Source organism: Talpa europaea (genome assembly GCF_964194135.1).
Source record: "Talpa europaea genome assembly, chromosome: 4".
NCBI lineage: Eukaryota > Metazoa > Chordata > Mammalia > Eulipotyphla > Talpidae > Talpa > Talpa europaea.
The window spans coordinates 18,731,783-18,748,980 of record NC_140070.1 but is presented as its reverse complement, the minus strand read 5'-3'; the positions used below and the strand labels follow the sequence as shown (position 1 = coordinate 18,748,980).

Below are 17,198 nucleotides of genomic sequence, written 5' to 3'. Positions count from 1 at the left end.
TCAGGCTTAGAAATCTGATCCCAGATTACCAACATCTTTGGTTAGAGCCCCAGTACCCTAACTCATAAAATTCTAATGTACAAATCCCCCCAACTTAAGTGTGTTAACTAATAATTACACAGCTGCAGAGTTGTCCTCTCATTCCCTAAGAAAGGAATTCCTCTTAAGACCAAATCAAATAGAAGGATTGTTAGGGGAGCATAGATTCATAGTAAGGGAGTATAGGGTTCATAGATAGGAGGTACTAGTCATAAAATCTGATCATCCTGCTCCTTCTTGGAATACACGTACACAATGCCTCATTCACCTACCTATCTTTGACCCTCTAGATATTTTTATGCATCTTTTGCAACTTTCCTTCTGGGAATGCACTTTTCTTTAAGTATAGGATATTTTTAATTAGACTACAGAAAACCTACCTACTCTTCCAGATTCCAGCCTTAAAAGTATTCTGTGTCTACGGTACATTTGCATGTATTCTATTTGTTACAAATTGAATTGTGTCCCCCCCAAAAGATGTGTTGAAGTCCTTACCCTCAGTTCATGGGGATGAGACCTTATTTAGAAATATAATCTTTATAGATATAATTAAGTGGAGATAAAGACATGAGTGTGTGCCCTAGTCCAATCTGCCTGTTATACTCTTAAGAAGAGAGAAATTAAAGCACAGAACCCACAGGGAGGCCACCGTGTGATCATAGCGGCAGAGATGGGGTGACGCAGAGATGAGGTGATGCAGCTGCAGGTCAAGCAATGTGGAGAATCAACAGGCTCTGCCAGGAGCTGGGATGAGGCAAGGAGGTCTCCCTCCAGGTTTCAGAGGAAGCATAGCCCTGCCAGCTGCTCACAGCAGACTTTTAGCTTCTAGAACTACAAAAGAATAAATTTGTTTACTTTAAACCACCCAATTCAGGTCACTTTGTTATGACAGTCCTAGGAAATGAATTCTCTATTGGGATATAAATTAATTAGTAAGTACTTGATGGTCATAGTATCTTTCCATTATTTCTGTAAAAGTCTTCAGTGGAGATAATAGCTCTAAAAAACTGGTAACAAATTAAAATGATAATTATAATTATCTCAAATCTACAGGGAAATGGCAGGAGACATTAAAAAGGGTGGGGGTGGAAATATTAGTGTTGTTTAAGGAAGTACAAGTAACATTGAGATCAGCCAGCCTACGAGGAAGGCATATAATCGATGCTTTTGTTGAAAGGTCCTTTGAAAGGACATATAATGGCAAACATGATAAATAATTCTGAGCAAGATGCTGGATCATTTATGCCCATTGTTCACCTATCAACAGTCTTTCAGACAGATGTCAGCGGCTACCAGCTTCTCCATTAATTACCAGTAACAGGCCACTCCCTTCACAAGCGCCCCAGGCGATGGCTGTTGCAGTCAGGTTCAGGCAGTATAAGGAAATGAAAGCAGCTTGGTAAAGCATTGTTTCTAACTGGGACACTTTGATTTTACAATAGATCAACTTTATTAGAGATGTTTGAGCAGTGTTTTAATAAAATTCTCTTTCTATGGTTAATTAGCACGTGGAGGTATTGCTTTTCTGATGTGTACAAGAAAGCTTAACTACATCATTGAGAGAGGATTAAGAAGTTATTATGACCATGTTGCTATGAAGAAATATTATGTTTTGGAAACCTGAAAGTTAAAACAAATAACCTGAGTAATTAATCTGTTGAAGAATTTTAATTGCCTTAATTCAGCTTGACTCTGAGCCCAGAACTTACAAACAGAAGTATTATCAAATTCTATTGTAAAAAATTGAAAACTTCTGAACAATGAAAGACATTTGTTGGTTCAACAAGTATTTACTAAGCACCACGATAAGAGCTTGGTGTGTAGAGTCTGGTTAAGAAAGGGTCCACTTCCCCCAACACATTGCCACATGAACAAAATCAGGAATCAAGACAGAAGGAGAGATGGCGTGTTGGCTGGGAAGGTAACTGGCAATGTCTGCTATAGTAACTAGTCCCCTAGGTATACGGTGAGTAGTTTGAGTATCTGGTATTACCAAATTAAAATGGCAGCTACCAATCTACAGCTCTCAATATGCTCTTTGGCCCTAATACGTCGCTTGATCAATTTTTCACCGTTTTAAATGCTATCCTTACGGAGGTAGACATAAACCTACTTAAACTCACTTCTTCCTATTACTAGATGATGTTCCACATAGTCGATGTCATGGAGTATTTTCATAGTTTTAAATTTTAGATTGGAGCTCAAATCAGGACCCTGCTAAGTGGCAGAGGAGACATTGGGGAACAGTAGAACCCCTTGCTTCAGTTTCCTCATTGTAGATGAAGGTAATAATGGTACCTTAAGGGCTTGTGAGGATTGAAAGGATGTATAAAAAGGTGTTAAAAGAGTGTCTGATACATAGTAAATGTGCCATTAATTGATAGTAATAATAATATTAACAACTATGACTGAGAATTTGGCAAATGTTCTTCAAGACTCACCTCTCTGCCTTTTCAGTCTTTGTTTAGTAAGCATAATTTGCCTAACACTGTATCGTTCCAAGTGGAGCGCTAGGACTCTGTCACAGCCGAAAGATCAGTGACTTTGTAGCCAGACCAAAATGGATGTGAATTTTGCACATTCTCGCTATTTGGTTTACGACAAGTCACTTGGCTCCTGTGGGCTTCAGTTCTCCTATCTGCAGTAGCCTTCCCTCACTAAATTATGATGAATAGTAAATAATCTGGGCCTCCCTGGTGGCGCAGCGGTTGAGCGCTGGGCTGCAAAGCTGCCCACAGCCTCAGCAGCGCCGCTTGGATCCCTGGCCACCAGTGAGGGTCCCACATGGCACGCAGACCTCTCCTGCCGTGCCCGCTGCTCCCCTCAGCAGTGTCTTCATCAGTCTGCCTGTTCTGTTCCCTTCTCTGGCTCTGGTGACTTCTCCCACCCTCCCGCACTTCTGACTGTACCCAGTGCTTGTATAAACAAACAAACAAACAAACAAACAAATAAATAAACAAACAAATAAATAAATAAATAAATCTTTAAAAAAAAAAGTAAATAATCTAATGCTCAAGATATGTAGGAAGAATAATGTTCAAAAAGTTTATCAGGGCCTCCCCAGTGGCGCAGAGGTTGAGCGCTGGGTTGCGAAGCTGCCCACAGCCTCTTCAACTCCAGTTCGATCCCCGGCTGCTCCCTGGCCACCTGAGGAGGGTCCCACATGGCGCGCAGACCTCTCCTGCCGCCCACTGCTCCCCCCAGCAGTGTACTTTGGTCCTTCTGCCTGCTCTGCTCCCCGCTCTGGCTCTGGTGAATTCTCTCACCCTCCTGCACTTCTGACTGTACCCAGTGCTTGTATAAATAAACAAACAAATAAATAAATCTTTAAAAAAAAAGTTTATCAGTGGGTTTGTCAAAGTAAGTGGATGCACATTGGCGAATAGTAATTATAAGAAAACAGAAAACTATGGATGCAAAGGTCAATTGACTATGTCTAGGATAACATTTCTTAAAGTGTCATCTACATTGTACTTTGACAGAGTCACTTGGAATGAATGTCAAAAGTGCAGATCTCTGAGCCAAAATTCATGACTTAGTGTTTCTGCGGTGATGATCAGGATTTGCATTTTTAGCAAGCTATCCAGGTGAGTGTTCAGCGTGCTAAAGTTTTAGACCCATTTGTCTACCTCCTAATGAACAGGGCCCCGTCAGCCTGGCCTGTTGACTGAGCCCACAGGAGTGAACCAGACTTCATAGGAGAAGGGCTGTATAATACAGAGATCTCCTCCTGCGCTGTCCCCACAGCTGCCTAGCAACTAGGGGGCCTGTGAACTCCGCAACCTTCCCTCAGGAGCAGGGAAGGGGTGTTACCATGCAGATGACCTCGAGAATGATGACTGGGAAACTCCAGATTGATATGTTTAAAAAGTGCAATCAGAATAGGCATTACATCTTGTGGGGGTGGTGGAGGAGGACACATTTTGGGCCTGGTTTCCTTTTTACCAATGCCTCTCCCCTTCACAGACTCTGCTGTTTGTAGAGAATTTACCAGGTGCTCCTTACTGACTATGGGTGTGGCTCTGGAGAAGGTGGGAGTTGTTTGCTTCACTCTCTTCCCAGCTAGAAATTCACCCCCTCTGAGGCCTGAGGATGCCACAGACAGGAAAGCTGCAGAGCCACAAAGCTGCCAGGCCGGGAAGTTGGAACTGTTATCAGGTAAGTCTTGAGGGACCCTCTGTTTTTTACCACTGCTTAGGTAACAAGGTTTCTCTGAGGAAGGATACTCTCCCTTGACCCAGTGTTTATCACAGTCACGATTGCTTCACAGCAAAACAACCTGAGCTGAATAACTCTTGAAACCCCTTTGCACTGAAGGTTGTCTAACTAGTGGAGTGGATCAAAGACTCTGACCTGAGAGCCCCTCCAAAGTCACATGGTCAAGTCTCCTGCCATGGTTAGGGCAGATTCTTATACCTGCAACAGTGGATCTTAGAATTACACCCTCTAGATGCTCTCCAGGCATTCACACTGCTGAAAAGATTGAGTGTTTGCAACAGAGTAAAGACCTGACTAACTCATCCTATCTCACTCTTCCTAAAACCTGGCTTTCCGCTGGGACATCTTTATGCATCTTCATTTTCTGCGGGGAAGGAGACTTAACACAGGTTTCTATTTGTACCTACTTGAGTTCAGCTTGATCCATATACCAGTGGCACGTATTTCATATGATAGTTAAGAGCTGCTTGGCTTGATCGGCTCTCCTCTTTGGGAAGCAGTGAGGAATCCACATGGTGAGAGTGGATGCTTCCAATCACAGGACCTCACCCCATGACCACCAAAATGGATATCTGCCCCAGTGAGGTCAACCAGAGGCTTTCCCTTGTTATAGGACAGGGAGAGGGGCAGCCCAAACCCCGCAAACCTGCCTATTCTAAATGGGTTCTGCCATCCGCCGCATCAACACAAAACATAGGAGACTTTAATGGGAAGGAACTTTAATACAACTAGGAAACAATACAGGAAAGGCAAAGAGTCTAGTTTCTAAATCAACAACCCAAAGTTACCCGTCCCCTCGTGGGTAAAAGTCCATCCAAATGGGATTGGCCCAGAGCAAGGCCCCAAAGCCTGCCATGAGTCTAAAGCACCTTCCAGTGGGGACCCACAGAAAAGGGTCAGAAACAATCAGACAAGCCCAGAAGGAAAAGAGCAAAATCAACATCAAGATAAAAGCTGCCATGGTCACCTCCCCACGGGTCTCACCCACATCTGTGTCACCCAGTCCACGACCAAAAGACAAGCTCAGTTTCTTCACATGTCTCTAGGCTCCATGCGCCTCCTCCAGGTCTCCTGGCTCCATCCTGCTTCCTTCCTCAGTTTCTTCTTCAGCTTCTCCTTTTCCTGCTCAGCTCCACCCTCCCTTGGGTGGGGCAGGGAACCTCCCCCTTTCCTGGGGACCACCCTGTTACACCCTGAGGTTTTGAAATTTGAGATTAGGAAAGGACAGTCTCTTGTTGATATGAATTGGGAGCTTGAGTGATCCTGGGCACCTGAGTTTCCAACAGTATAAGCCAAGGGACCAATACAGAGAAGAAATACCAAAATATAAACATTCCTCTCTTAGGCAAGTGACCACTATTTCTTAGCAATTACATCTTTATTCTTGTTCTAGTCTCCTCTCCCTATAGATAAGATTTATTGAGAAACTGAATCAGAAAGCGTCCTTTTTCTGTATCTTAAAACAACCTCCTCTTCCTTAGACTCTCCCCCAAATCAGCCTTAGGAAAACCCAAATCTAACTAACAGTTTCTTTCAAGCACCTTCTAACCTGAGATACCCCATGTCCTATGTGGTGTATGTCATCCCTCATTGAAATAAATAATAACCCCAACTTGTTCAACTGCAGACATACTCCTAAGATTCATTAGGAAGTTTATCAAGGAAGGTACAGTAAATAAAAGGTATACAGATTACATTCTGCCTTCTCCCCTGGGAAAAAAAAACCAAAAACCTAGGAGATTGGGTCTTTCCAGGAGAGACCTTACAGAGACAATACAACGAAAACAACCTTCACCTGGTCTTGAGAGCTCCTTCCAAGAAATAACCTCTAGCCAAAAAGACATATTTGGGGGTGGCATATCTTTGTTCCCCTCCACTTACATACTTGTGCAATCCTTGTCGCAAGTCAATCTCAGAACATTTCATCATCCCACAAAGAACTCTCTGTAGCTTACAAGATATATTTCATCAACTCTCGATTTGTAGCATCTTTCTATCTTCAAATGTTCACTGTCGCTATTGAATCCCTTTTGCAAGTAGTCTAATGTAGTCATTTGAATAAGTAAACATTATTAAATAAATGAAATTAAAAAAATACCTCTTCGTTATTAAATTAGTTGCCTCTACTTTGTATTACAATCTAAAAGGATTCTAAAAATATAACTCATTTTTAAGTAAAATCTAAATACCAAGATTTATTTAAAATTTATTTAAAACTCAATGTTGTTGATTCAGCTGGGATTTGATTTGAAAGTGAAAAACAGGAAAGAATTGGAGTGAACAAATTCCATGATGGCACCTTGAGAACATTCAAGCAAGTCAATTCACTTGTGGAAATTAAATAGGTCAGACAAACATCCTTCTCTGCAGTCCCTTTGTCTACAGCCCAAGGGAGCAGGATCCCTCCTGAGAACAATTATAAAGGACAGGCTTCAGGAGCTCAGGATGTTGCTTTCTGTGTAGGTCAAACACAAATGAGTGCTTACACCCTTTATTCATTTTACTTAAATTCAGTTAAACAGATGATCTCTTGCATATCTTATGTAAATATTTAACAGCTTTAAAAAATTACACTTGAACTCAATTTAAATTGTCTTCATTGCATCAACTAAGTCATATGCAAATAGAAAATGAAAGCAAAATCACTGTGTGCTCTGCTTTTCACAAATTAATGATATATTGATTAATTCATAATTGGTTTAGAAATATTTTAATAAATATTGGTAGATAGCATACAAAGTACATCTAGTAAAAGTAGTTGTGATTTTATTTTATGATACCAAAATAAAATGGGATTATATTACAATTAGAAAACAAATTTTGATGAAAACTCTGTAAAACAAATGTCTCATGTGTAAGAATGATGTATAATATGAAAGCAAAAGCGGCCTCACTGCACATTCACATTGTTGGGACACTGGAGGCTCTCTTCCAGAACCAGCAGTAGAAAGGACATTAATTTTTCCAGGATTGTGTGAACTTAAGCCTGAGAATACTAAACTATATAAAGATTCTAAAATCTGACATCACAAATGTTTCCTAAGTTCAGCAGAAAATTAAAGTTTCAAGCACAGAAATTCTCAGCATTATAATTTCAATACCTTCTTATATTTGAGAATTTTTTTTTTAAGATTTATTTATTTATGCATACAAGAGCTGGGGTATAGACCAGAGGTGGGGGGGGGGGTAGGCGGGCATGAGAGGATTTACCAGAGACAAAGTAGAGAACAGAACAGAAAACAGGCAGATTGAATGAAATACACTGTAACAGAACAGGAGGACTGAATGAAATACACTGTTGAGGGGAGCAGCAGGCAGAGGTCTGCTGTGCCCAGGGATGGAACTCGTGCTGCAGAGGCTGCGCATTGCTTCATAGTGCGGTGCTTAACCCCTTGCACCACCAGGGAGGGCCCCTTCTTATATTTGAATACAAGAACTGTAAAGGTTTAAGATCATGTCATTTTCCAAAAATTACACTTTTTATTGTAAAGCAAGAATTTCTAGATTAGGACCAATTTATACAAAACATTAGTTATTAATATCAGGAAAGTATTAAAGTATTTATTTCATTAATTGATCAAAATTAGCTGCAAATGTTTCCTGCCCTTAAGTATGTATATTAAAATAGTATTTAACATTTAATAAAATCAACGCTGGAATAGGTACAACTACTACTGGGCAAAGAAGGGCACTAAAACTGTGCCCAAACCGTTTACCTGCACGCGCAATTGTAAGACCATTCACATTCAAGAAACAACAATAATGGGATTTATTTTTTTTTTGTGTGTGTTTTTTTTTTTTTTTAATAAATTTTATTGTTATATTCCCCATACAATTGCAGCCCCCCCATTCTGACCCCAATCCCTCCCCTCCCGCCCCCGTCCCCCTAAAAGTGTCTCTGGTTCATAGTTTTTTGTTGATTTTGATTTTCACTTTCTTATAGTTATTCATTTTCCTGGTCCCTTATTTCAGTTTTCTAGATTCCTGCTATGAATGAGACCATCCGGTATTTTTCTTTTTCTTTTTGGCTTATTTCGCTGAGCATGATCCCTTCCAGCGCCATCCATGTTGCTGCAAATTGCATGTGTTTATCTTTTTTGAATGCTGAGTAATATTCCATGGTATATATGTACCACATCTTCTTGATCCAGTCATCTATTTTTGGGCATTTGGGTTGTTTCCAAAGCTTAGCTATTGTAAACAGTGCTGCTATAAACATAGGGGTGCAGGTGTTCTTTGGAATTGATGTTTCTGTGTCCTTTGGGTAAATACCTAGGAGTGGAATTGCTGGATCATATGGAAGCTCTATGTTTAGTAGGTCCAGAAATCTCCACACAGCTCTCCACAGTGGTTGGACCAGTTTGCACTCCCACCAACAGTGCAGAAGAGTTCCTTTTTCTCCACACCCTCGCCAGCATTTGTTGTTGCTAGTTTTTTTAATATGTGCCATTCTCACTGGTGTAAGATGGTATCTCATGGTAGTTTTGATTTGCATTTCCCTGATGGCAAGTGATGTTGAACATTTTTTCATATGCCTGTTGGCCATTTGCATTTCCTCTTCAGAGAAGTTTCTTTTTAGCTCTTCTGCCCAATTAATGGGATTTATTTAACAAACAGGGAAACTAAGAGTCAATAAGTCCACAAGTGGCCAATTATTTCACCCCTAATAGCGTCCAGTGTTCAGAAGTCCTAAACAGAATGGTGTCCAAGATGGCATCTTCCTGTCCCTGATTGCTTGGAACTCGTGCAGCCAGAGGCAATAGGCAGGCATCCAACTCTTGAGGACATCAGTAAACATTCACCTGAGCCACCAAGATGAGCCTGAGGCAATAGCAAGGTATCAGACAAACAACAGCAGAAACAGCAGAACGACTGTAGAAACTGCAGAATGACTGGACACAAATGGGCCACATTCACATGGCTCAGTGAGTGAGGCACGCAGCTCCCGGCCCTTGCCTTCCCCTTCAGGCTGTAACAGCAGCAAAACTGGGAACAGTTTTAGCTGCCTCGCTACCCGCAAAACTTCTCAACTTTTCTTCTCCATGGTCAGCTGCTAGAAGCTTTATCACGTCCTTTGGAGGTCAATAGCAATCTTCAGCAGTGTAGGCCTCTCCTTGTCCTTCAGAGGCCAATAGCAGCCTGGAAGATTTGCCTGGTGGGGCTGGAATGGCTGACCCTGGGGGCTGCTTATGCAGTCCTTTATATTCCCTATCAGATTCCCCACCCCTACTGATTATTTCTTGCCAGGCATATTCTACCTGGGGCTATTTATCCCTACTTGTGCCCCAGCCAGGTGGTACCACTTGGCTCCAGCCTTGCCCTTCAATTTCCCCGCCCCCCACAATTAAAATACAAAGTACAAAGCCGTATAATTAAAAAATATTATTATCACACTACAAAATTAAAGCATGTATTTTACTCTTCCATACTTGAAATAGCACTGTACCCATGAAAATAATTATCTTCTCATTCTGTTATGAATGCATCTGAAAAATTAACCAAATATAATTATCACAAACCCCTACGTAACTATAATATTTTTATGAGAAATATTTTTAAACTTTCTTAAATGTTCGTAAGACTCAGATATTCATTAGCAAAAGATAATTCTTACATGTTTATTTTGGGTCAAGGCAACTCAATTGGTAAAGGCCAAAATGAGATCTATATCCATAGAAGATTGATATTTGTGACATCAGACTCTCACATATAAATATGAATAGACAGATTTACCATCATTTTCAAATAAAACTTAAATTTACCATTGAACTTTTTAAAATTGACAGAGTTACACCTTTGTTCATGTAGTCTTTATATAAATTTAAGGTGCCGAATTTCTGGATCCAAGAGCTACTTGTAATTTGTGATGAAAGGCATTTATCCGTTCTTTCTGAACTGGCCAGTTCAAGATGCAGTGAGACTTAAACATTCCTCTTCTCAAACATAGAGCATGGTTCAGTTTATAATCTGGAATCTCCTCAAGAAAGATCAATATAATAGAATCCAGATTTTGTTCAATAGCCTGCTGAACTGCATGGTGCACCTTGAATCTAAGTAAAAAAAAAAAAAAAAGGTGTCAAATTAAGTGGATATTAATATACAGGTTTCGACAGCCAAAAGCTCTAAAATCTAAAATTCCCCTTAGAATTTGATCTTTACTAAAATTCTGGATATGTGGTTATGTCTTTTCTTAATTTTATTTTTAAAATTATTTGAGGTGTAATATTAGTGATTATTAAAAGCTCAACTGAAAACTGATACACACTTAAAATCTCACAATATTTACCTACCTTTTGCATAGTGGATCTTTTAACAGATGTTGTGTTATGACAAAAATAATTTTTCTGCTCCTTTTGATGCTATTAACAATTGCTTGAAGTTCAAGTACGCCTGCCTCAAAGTCCCTTTCTTCCAGACAAAATCTGAGAGTTTGATCTCTTTCTTCCATTGGGGAGAAGTTTTCCCAGACCCAATCCCTGTCTTTACGGGCGTGAATTATATATGCTGCATATTTAAACTGCTCTGGTTGTTTGTCTATTTCTTGGAAACCAAGAATTCGATGCACTGAGACATTCCAATAAAAAGATATCCTCCAGCCTTCAAAATGGACAAGCAGAACTATAATGATAAAAATCATCAGGGTGCTGGTACATATCATGAAAAGGAGTTCAAAGGGAGCACTGTCCTTGCAGGGTGATGTATCAAAATGCATCACTGGGAAACCATGATATTGAGGTGGAGTATTGCAGAGATACTGACTTGATAGCTCGGAGATATTGGTGTGGGTACCATTCATCCAGTTAACAAACCAGGCAATACTTGCACATGTACAATCAAATGGATTAAAGCTCATATCTAAATTACTCAGGTTCTTGAAAGCTGGCTCAAAAACATTCTTCTCAACTGATGTTATGAGATTCTTCTGAAGGTTCAATGACTTTAGAGACCTCTGATTATCAAAGACGGAGGGTGGAAGTATGTTTATATTATTCAGTCCTAAATTGAGGGTCTTTAATTCAACTAAGTCCTTGAAGACCTCTGTTGGGATCTCATCAAAACCATTGGACTCTAAGTTGAGGATGTGGAGGTGAGAAAGGCCCTTTAAAAACTGAACGGGACCACCAGGGTTTGCATGTTTCCAGAGGCGTGCTAAATTGTTATGCTGCAAATCCAGAATTTCTAGTTTCTCGAGACCTTCCAATAGTTCATCGTCTATGTTGGCCATGTTGTTGTTGCTTAAATCCAGAATGGTCAAGTTACGAAGTAGGCAAAAAGGCGAAGGAGAGCTCACCAGATTTTTAATGTTTACCCTTCGGAGCATCAGTCGTTGAAGACTTGGAACCAACGCAAATGATTTGCTGTTCAGTTGTAGGTATTTGTTGTAGGAAAGGTAGATTTCAACAATGTTGTCTAGACCTTTCCATTCCTGGCCTGTGAGTTCCTGTCCAATTTCATTCAGGCCGAGGTCAAGTACCTCTAAGTGGCCCAACCAAAAAAAAGCACCACTCTGTATTTTGGAGATTCTGTTTTTGGTTAGGTTGAGTAATAGTAAAGGAGAATGAGTAAGTGATAAGAATGTTTCATTTGTTAAAGTCTGCAAACTTGCAAAAGAGTTGGATAAACGTAAGTATTTCAGCTTTATCAATCCTGTGAACATATTGCGTCCTATGTTTGGGAAGTTGTTATCTTCCATGTCAAGATACTCCAAACCTTTTAGCCACTGAAAGGCAAAATCATCAATCTTGGGAAGTGCAGCAAGGGCATTACTTTGTTTAGTAAAAGATCGTCTCAAATTCAGGTATCTCACATTGGAAAGCCCATAAAAGGAGTAAGAAGATAAATGACCTATATTATTATACTCCAGGGAGAAATATTCTAGATGGGGTAGCCAAGCAAAGGAACTATTATCAATTACATTTAAGCCGTTGCGGGAAAGATCGAGCCTGGTGAGATTTGTTTGCTTTAGCCCAAAGAAAGTCACATTGCTTATTCTGTTCAGCTGGACATTGCTCAGAAACAGATGCTGTATGCTTGTGTTTGATAATTCCAAACAGAGTTTCGCAGTGAGACTGGGGCCCAATTGGACATTGTTCAGTGAGAGGCCAAATAATTTTCCAATTGCATGAAAACACCCTGGAGAGAACTAAAGGTGGGAGGAAAAAGAGGTTAATAACCAAAACACAGTAAAATTGTAAAACCTCGGTGACCCCCCCCCTTTCACCACCATATTTGGATTTTCTCTCCTTTCTTCCCATGCACAGTAACTTCTCTGTGCTGCTGATAACTACCTTCTCCTCCAGCCCCTCACCTGCCCTTACCTGGCTAACTTCTGTTTTGATTTAGATGTCCCTTCTTTCAGATACTGTCCCTGACCTTCCAGCTCAGACTAAGTCTTCTGCTACTTTTACTTCATCACATTGATTTTTTTTTTTATAGAGGCATGTTTTATATATTTATTTGTTTGTTTGTTTGTTCTGTTTATACATGCACTGGGTATAGTCAGAAGCACGGGAGGGTGAGAGAATTCACCAGAGCCAGAGCGGGGAGCAGAGCAGGCAGAAGGACCGAAGTACACTGCTGAGGGGAGCAGCGGGCGGCAGGAGAGGTCTGCGCGCCATGTGGGACCCTCCTCCGGGGCTGGGGAGCAGCCGGGGATCGAACCGGCGCTGCAGAGGCCGCGGACAGCTTCGCAACCCAGCGCTCAACCACTGCGCCACCAGGGAGGCCCCATCACATTGATTTTAATTATAACTGACAAGCTATTTGTAAAGTCACCATTGGGAGAGATCCGCTTTCTGTCTTGATGAGTTCTGTTTTCCGTGAACATCATGGAATGAATGAGCGGATTTTATTATAAAACAGTGATAAATACTTTCTCTTCTGTTTGCTCCTGACTTGATTTTATTACAAAGTTTCTCATTCCCTTTACTCTGTCCCCATTTGCTCACCAGAAGCTGCAGTGCCCTGGGATTCAGCTTTAGAACAAGAGACAGAAGGAAGGGCAGAAGGAATCCAGAGAGGACAGTAGCCAGGAGAGCAAAGAGGCTCTGATTTCTACAGTGTCCCTTGTGAAATGTTAGGGCTAATGAAAAATATGACAGAAAGGTGGAAGAAAACGTGCAATATTGTGAGTAAAGTGAGTTAAAATATAAAATAAGAAATTATTAAATTATGATAAATCTACATGATAAGATTTTTTGCAGTCCCCTTTAAAATAAGTTTTTGAATAATACTTAGTGACTTGGAGGATGTTCTGAGATGTTACTTTTTTTTTGGATTTTTATGTATACTTTGTTTTATTTTTGCTATTAATTTCAAATGGCAAGATACACTGTCATGCTTCACAAGACAATAGAGCACAGCTCATAAACATGCAGGCCCTGGTCTAACATTGCCAGAAAGCTGGCTAGGTCATCTGCTGTGAGATCTTGGAGTTTCTCCTTATTTTCTGTTTAAATAAACTTACTTTTGGGTAAAGTGATGGTAAGAATAAGTTGGTTACAGGACGATATACAAAAATTTAAAAAAGAAATTGCCATAGTACCTGGCACACAGTTAAGTATTCTATTTACTTTCAGCTGCCATAACTTTTTCTTCTTATTACTTGGACAAAAACTTGAAATTAACATACCCAAATGCTAACAATAGCCTCTGGATTGAAGGCTTTGAGTGATCTCTATCTCCCATATTATTTTTATGTATTTAAAAATATTTCTACAATAAACATTCTACCACAAAAAAACCCACTGCTCAAAAATTATGAGTAGCTTACTTAGGATATTTAACCATCATTTTAAAATGTGTGTAGATTCATGTCAATACTGCACAAGAAACTGTGGGGCTGCATTTAAGCCCTCTTGCAAGTCTGTCATTCATTTATTTTGTATTTTTTGGTGATCAAACTTAACAGCAAGTGAAAAATCAGAGTGTACTGCCACATTGCAAACTACTATACTAGAAAATACAGACATATCTGCTTGCAAGGAATTACTTTTTTAATCTTCAAAGGAGAAATGAATCCAATATGCCAGCCAGTTAATTCTTTTCCCTCTTATGGCAAAATTGCCTTACAGCCAACTAGTTTTGCAAGGGAAAGGTTTGCAGCAAAGAGGTTTGTGGTGAAAGCAGAGATTGCAGGAAGCAGATTCCATGGCACCCCGGCAGTAAGTGTGAAAAAATCCTGAATAACATGGCAAAAGTTATCACTGTTTTCTCTAGGAATCTTTGAATTCTTATTGATGTGATACAGGGACTGCCCACACTTAAATGCTGAACACCAAATCACTTTACCTTACTTCTTACCTCATTAATTGGATTTGATGACAAGTCTAATATTTTTATGGAGGAGTTGCCAAGGAAATCAAATTCTTCACCTCTTAGTGTGTGAATTTTATTATTTGATAATAGAAGCACTTGGAGATTTTCCAGTTGGAGCTGAGTTCCTAATTTAGTAGATGATAAACCAGTACGAGATAGATCTAACTTGATTAAATTCTGAGGAGAAAAAAAAAAAAAACAACACATAAGTTAGAGTCCTGTCATCAAAAACAGTTATTCTAAATGCACATGAATTTTAGGAATATCTCCACATAAAACACCACCTTTATTCAACAAAAAGCTAACAGTAATAATCTTCATTGTGATTAAAAATACCAGTATTGCAAAGATTTAGTTTCTTGAAGAAAGAAACTATTTCCTTTACCAAAATAAAATGAATTAGCTTGTTTATTTGTGATATAAGGAATGTTCATGTAAATATTTGTTTATTGATGATAAGTAAAAGGAATCAACAGGCCCAATATGGAGTCCTTCTTGTCAGACCCCCACCATGACTAATACCTGACCTAATTACAGTTTCAACCTCTCCTGAGAGTAGACTTCTAAACCAAACAATCTGGAGTTTCCAGGTCAAAGCTGGTGAGGTTAACTACACAACACATCTCCTTGCTAAGGGAAGGTTATTTTGTCTCAAATATTCTTTCTTTTCTTTTGCTAATAAGCTCATCCAACCTCTTTTCTTCTGTAAACCACCCCATACTTGTGCAATCCCTTGCAAGGCCATTCTCCTTGCTGGAGGAAATTCATGAATTGTTTAATAAAGTCAACTAGAACTCTACATTAGTCAAATTAATGTTTTTTTAAAGGCGTTTATTTATAATACAAGGCCAATCAAACATGCAGTGTCATACATCAACTCTGAAACTAAACAACAGAAAAAAGAAGAAGAAATGTTTCCCTTAAAAGCATGGGAAGAAGTTTGCTGTCCATGAAATCAGAAAAAGACTTCTGTATTTAGAAAGAGTAAAATTTTGTATCATGACTAGTATAGAGAATTTTTTTGTTTGTTTTGTAAGTGTCTTGGGGTATTTATCACTCTATGCTGCTTTTGAACATGTAAACTTCCAACTCAGGTAAAAGGTAAGGAAGATCTGATTTCTCTTAGGTCAAAATAACATTTTGCCAGTCATTACTGTCACCAGGTTTTAAGGTCCAAAGACATTCCATCCACATCATAATCTAAGAAAGCACAAACAAGATGTTCAAATCTAAGCATATTTAAATTTTTACATTATTCCTGGCATCTAAAGTCAAGGAATACTCAGTTTTTTATAAATTCATAAAATAAAGAAAAAGAGATTTGTAAATGATGTGGGGTTAAGAATGGCACTAATAATATGCATTTTTTACAGATTTAAAATTCAATCAAAGTACCGAAAAGAATAAGATAGTAACCACTGGAGAAGCAACGTTAAGAAATTAAGAGGAGACTTCCTAAGTCAGTAGGTAAGTTTTAATTAAACAATTTTCTTTATCATGCATTAGTCTGTTAACTTTCATTACAAGTTCTAAATCAAAAGCACTGAGAGTTCATCTGTTATGTTGCCCATGAAATATTCTTATTCTGCTGTGATCATGACCTCCATATTTTGTGTCTAAGTTCTATTTCCAAAGGAGGCAGCAAGTGAGGCAGAGATCTGTAAAATCAATAATAAAGTAATTTAAGACTATGTTTACTCTTTTGAAAACAATTTCAATCATAATGGCAATATTTGTGTGGGAGTAGATCAGATTTCTTAGTCATGACTTTGATATTTAGATATGAAGTCTAAAAGATGGTGAAGTGACTTGAAAACAACATTAGATAACATTTTTCATTTCTTATATGAAAACAAACCTTTCCATCTTACCTTCAGGTTTACGAAGGGATTATTTTGAATTTTCTGGATTGGGTTGGACATTAGATGGAGTTCAAGTAAATTCAAGCAGAAAATAAACGTTTTATCAGAAAGATGAGATAGCTCATTGTGCTGGAGGCTCAAAACTTTCAACAAGTGGAGTTGTTGGCACAGTTCTGGGTCTAGTTTTGAGATAGAGTTAAATCCTCCATCCAATATGGTGAGTTGCCTGTATCTTGTAAAATTGGCAGGTGGTAATCTTCTGAGTTGATTATGGGTAAGATTCAATACTGTTATATTTGCTGGGAGGTCATCAGGTACTTGAGTCAACTTCAGATGACTACAGTCAGCTACCTCATCTCTTATAACACATTTGTTGGTAGAGGATACATAGAGTAGCCAAAAGGGCAACAGTCCCCAAAAGGAATAGATGTGATAAGGCAAACTCAGTCTCATGATTCTGCCCTATAAAAAAAACATAAAAAGTAATGGACAGTGTTAAGAACACATGATTTCCTATGCATTGGTATATTTCTTGTATAGAGCCAAGATGTGACTGTAGATGATCATTTTATTCTTGACTTTTATGATACATAAGTATGCATTATTTTTTTAAAATTTTTTAGAAAAGATTTACTTATTTATTTATTTATACAAACACTGGGTACAGTCAGAGGTGCAGGAAGACAAGAGAATTCACCAGAGCCAGAGCAGGGAGCAGAATAGGCAGACTGACGAAGTACACTGCTGAGGGGAGCAGTGGGT

The 17,198-nt window shown here is 39.1% G+C and overlaps 1 protein-coding gene across 1 annotated transcript; it reads right to left on the bottom strand.

The window, feature by feature from the left end:
- Nucleotides 1–10,078: 10,078 nt before the first annotated feature.
- On the bottom strand, nt 10,079–16,889 carry TLR3 (toll like receptor 3; the record flags this gene model as incomplete). Its single annotated transcript, XM_084232566.1, has 4 exons — nt 10,079–10,307; nt 10,548–12,400; nt 14,560–14,751; nt 16,446–16,889. The coding sequence occupies 4 exons, from the start codon at nt 16,887–16,889 to the stop codon at nt 10,079–10,081; spliced, it is 2,718 nt and encodes a 905-aa protein (XP_084088692.1).
- Nucleotides 16,890–17,198: the final 309 nt, after the last annotated feature.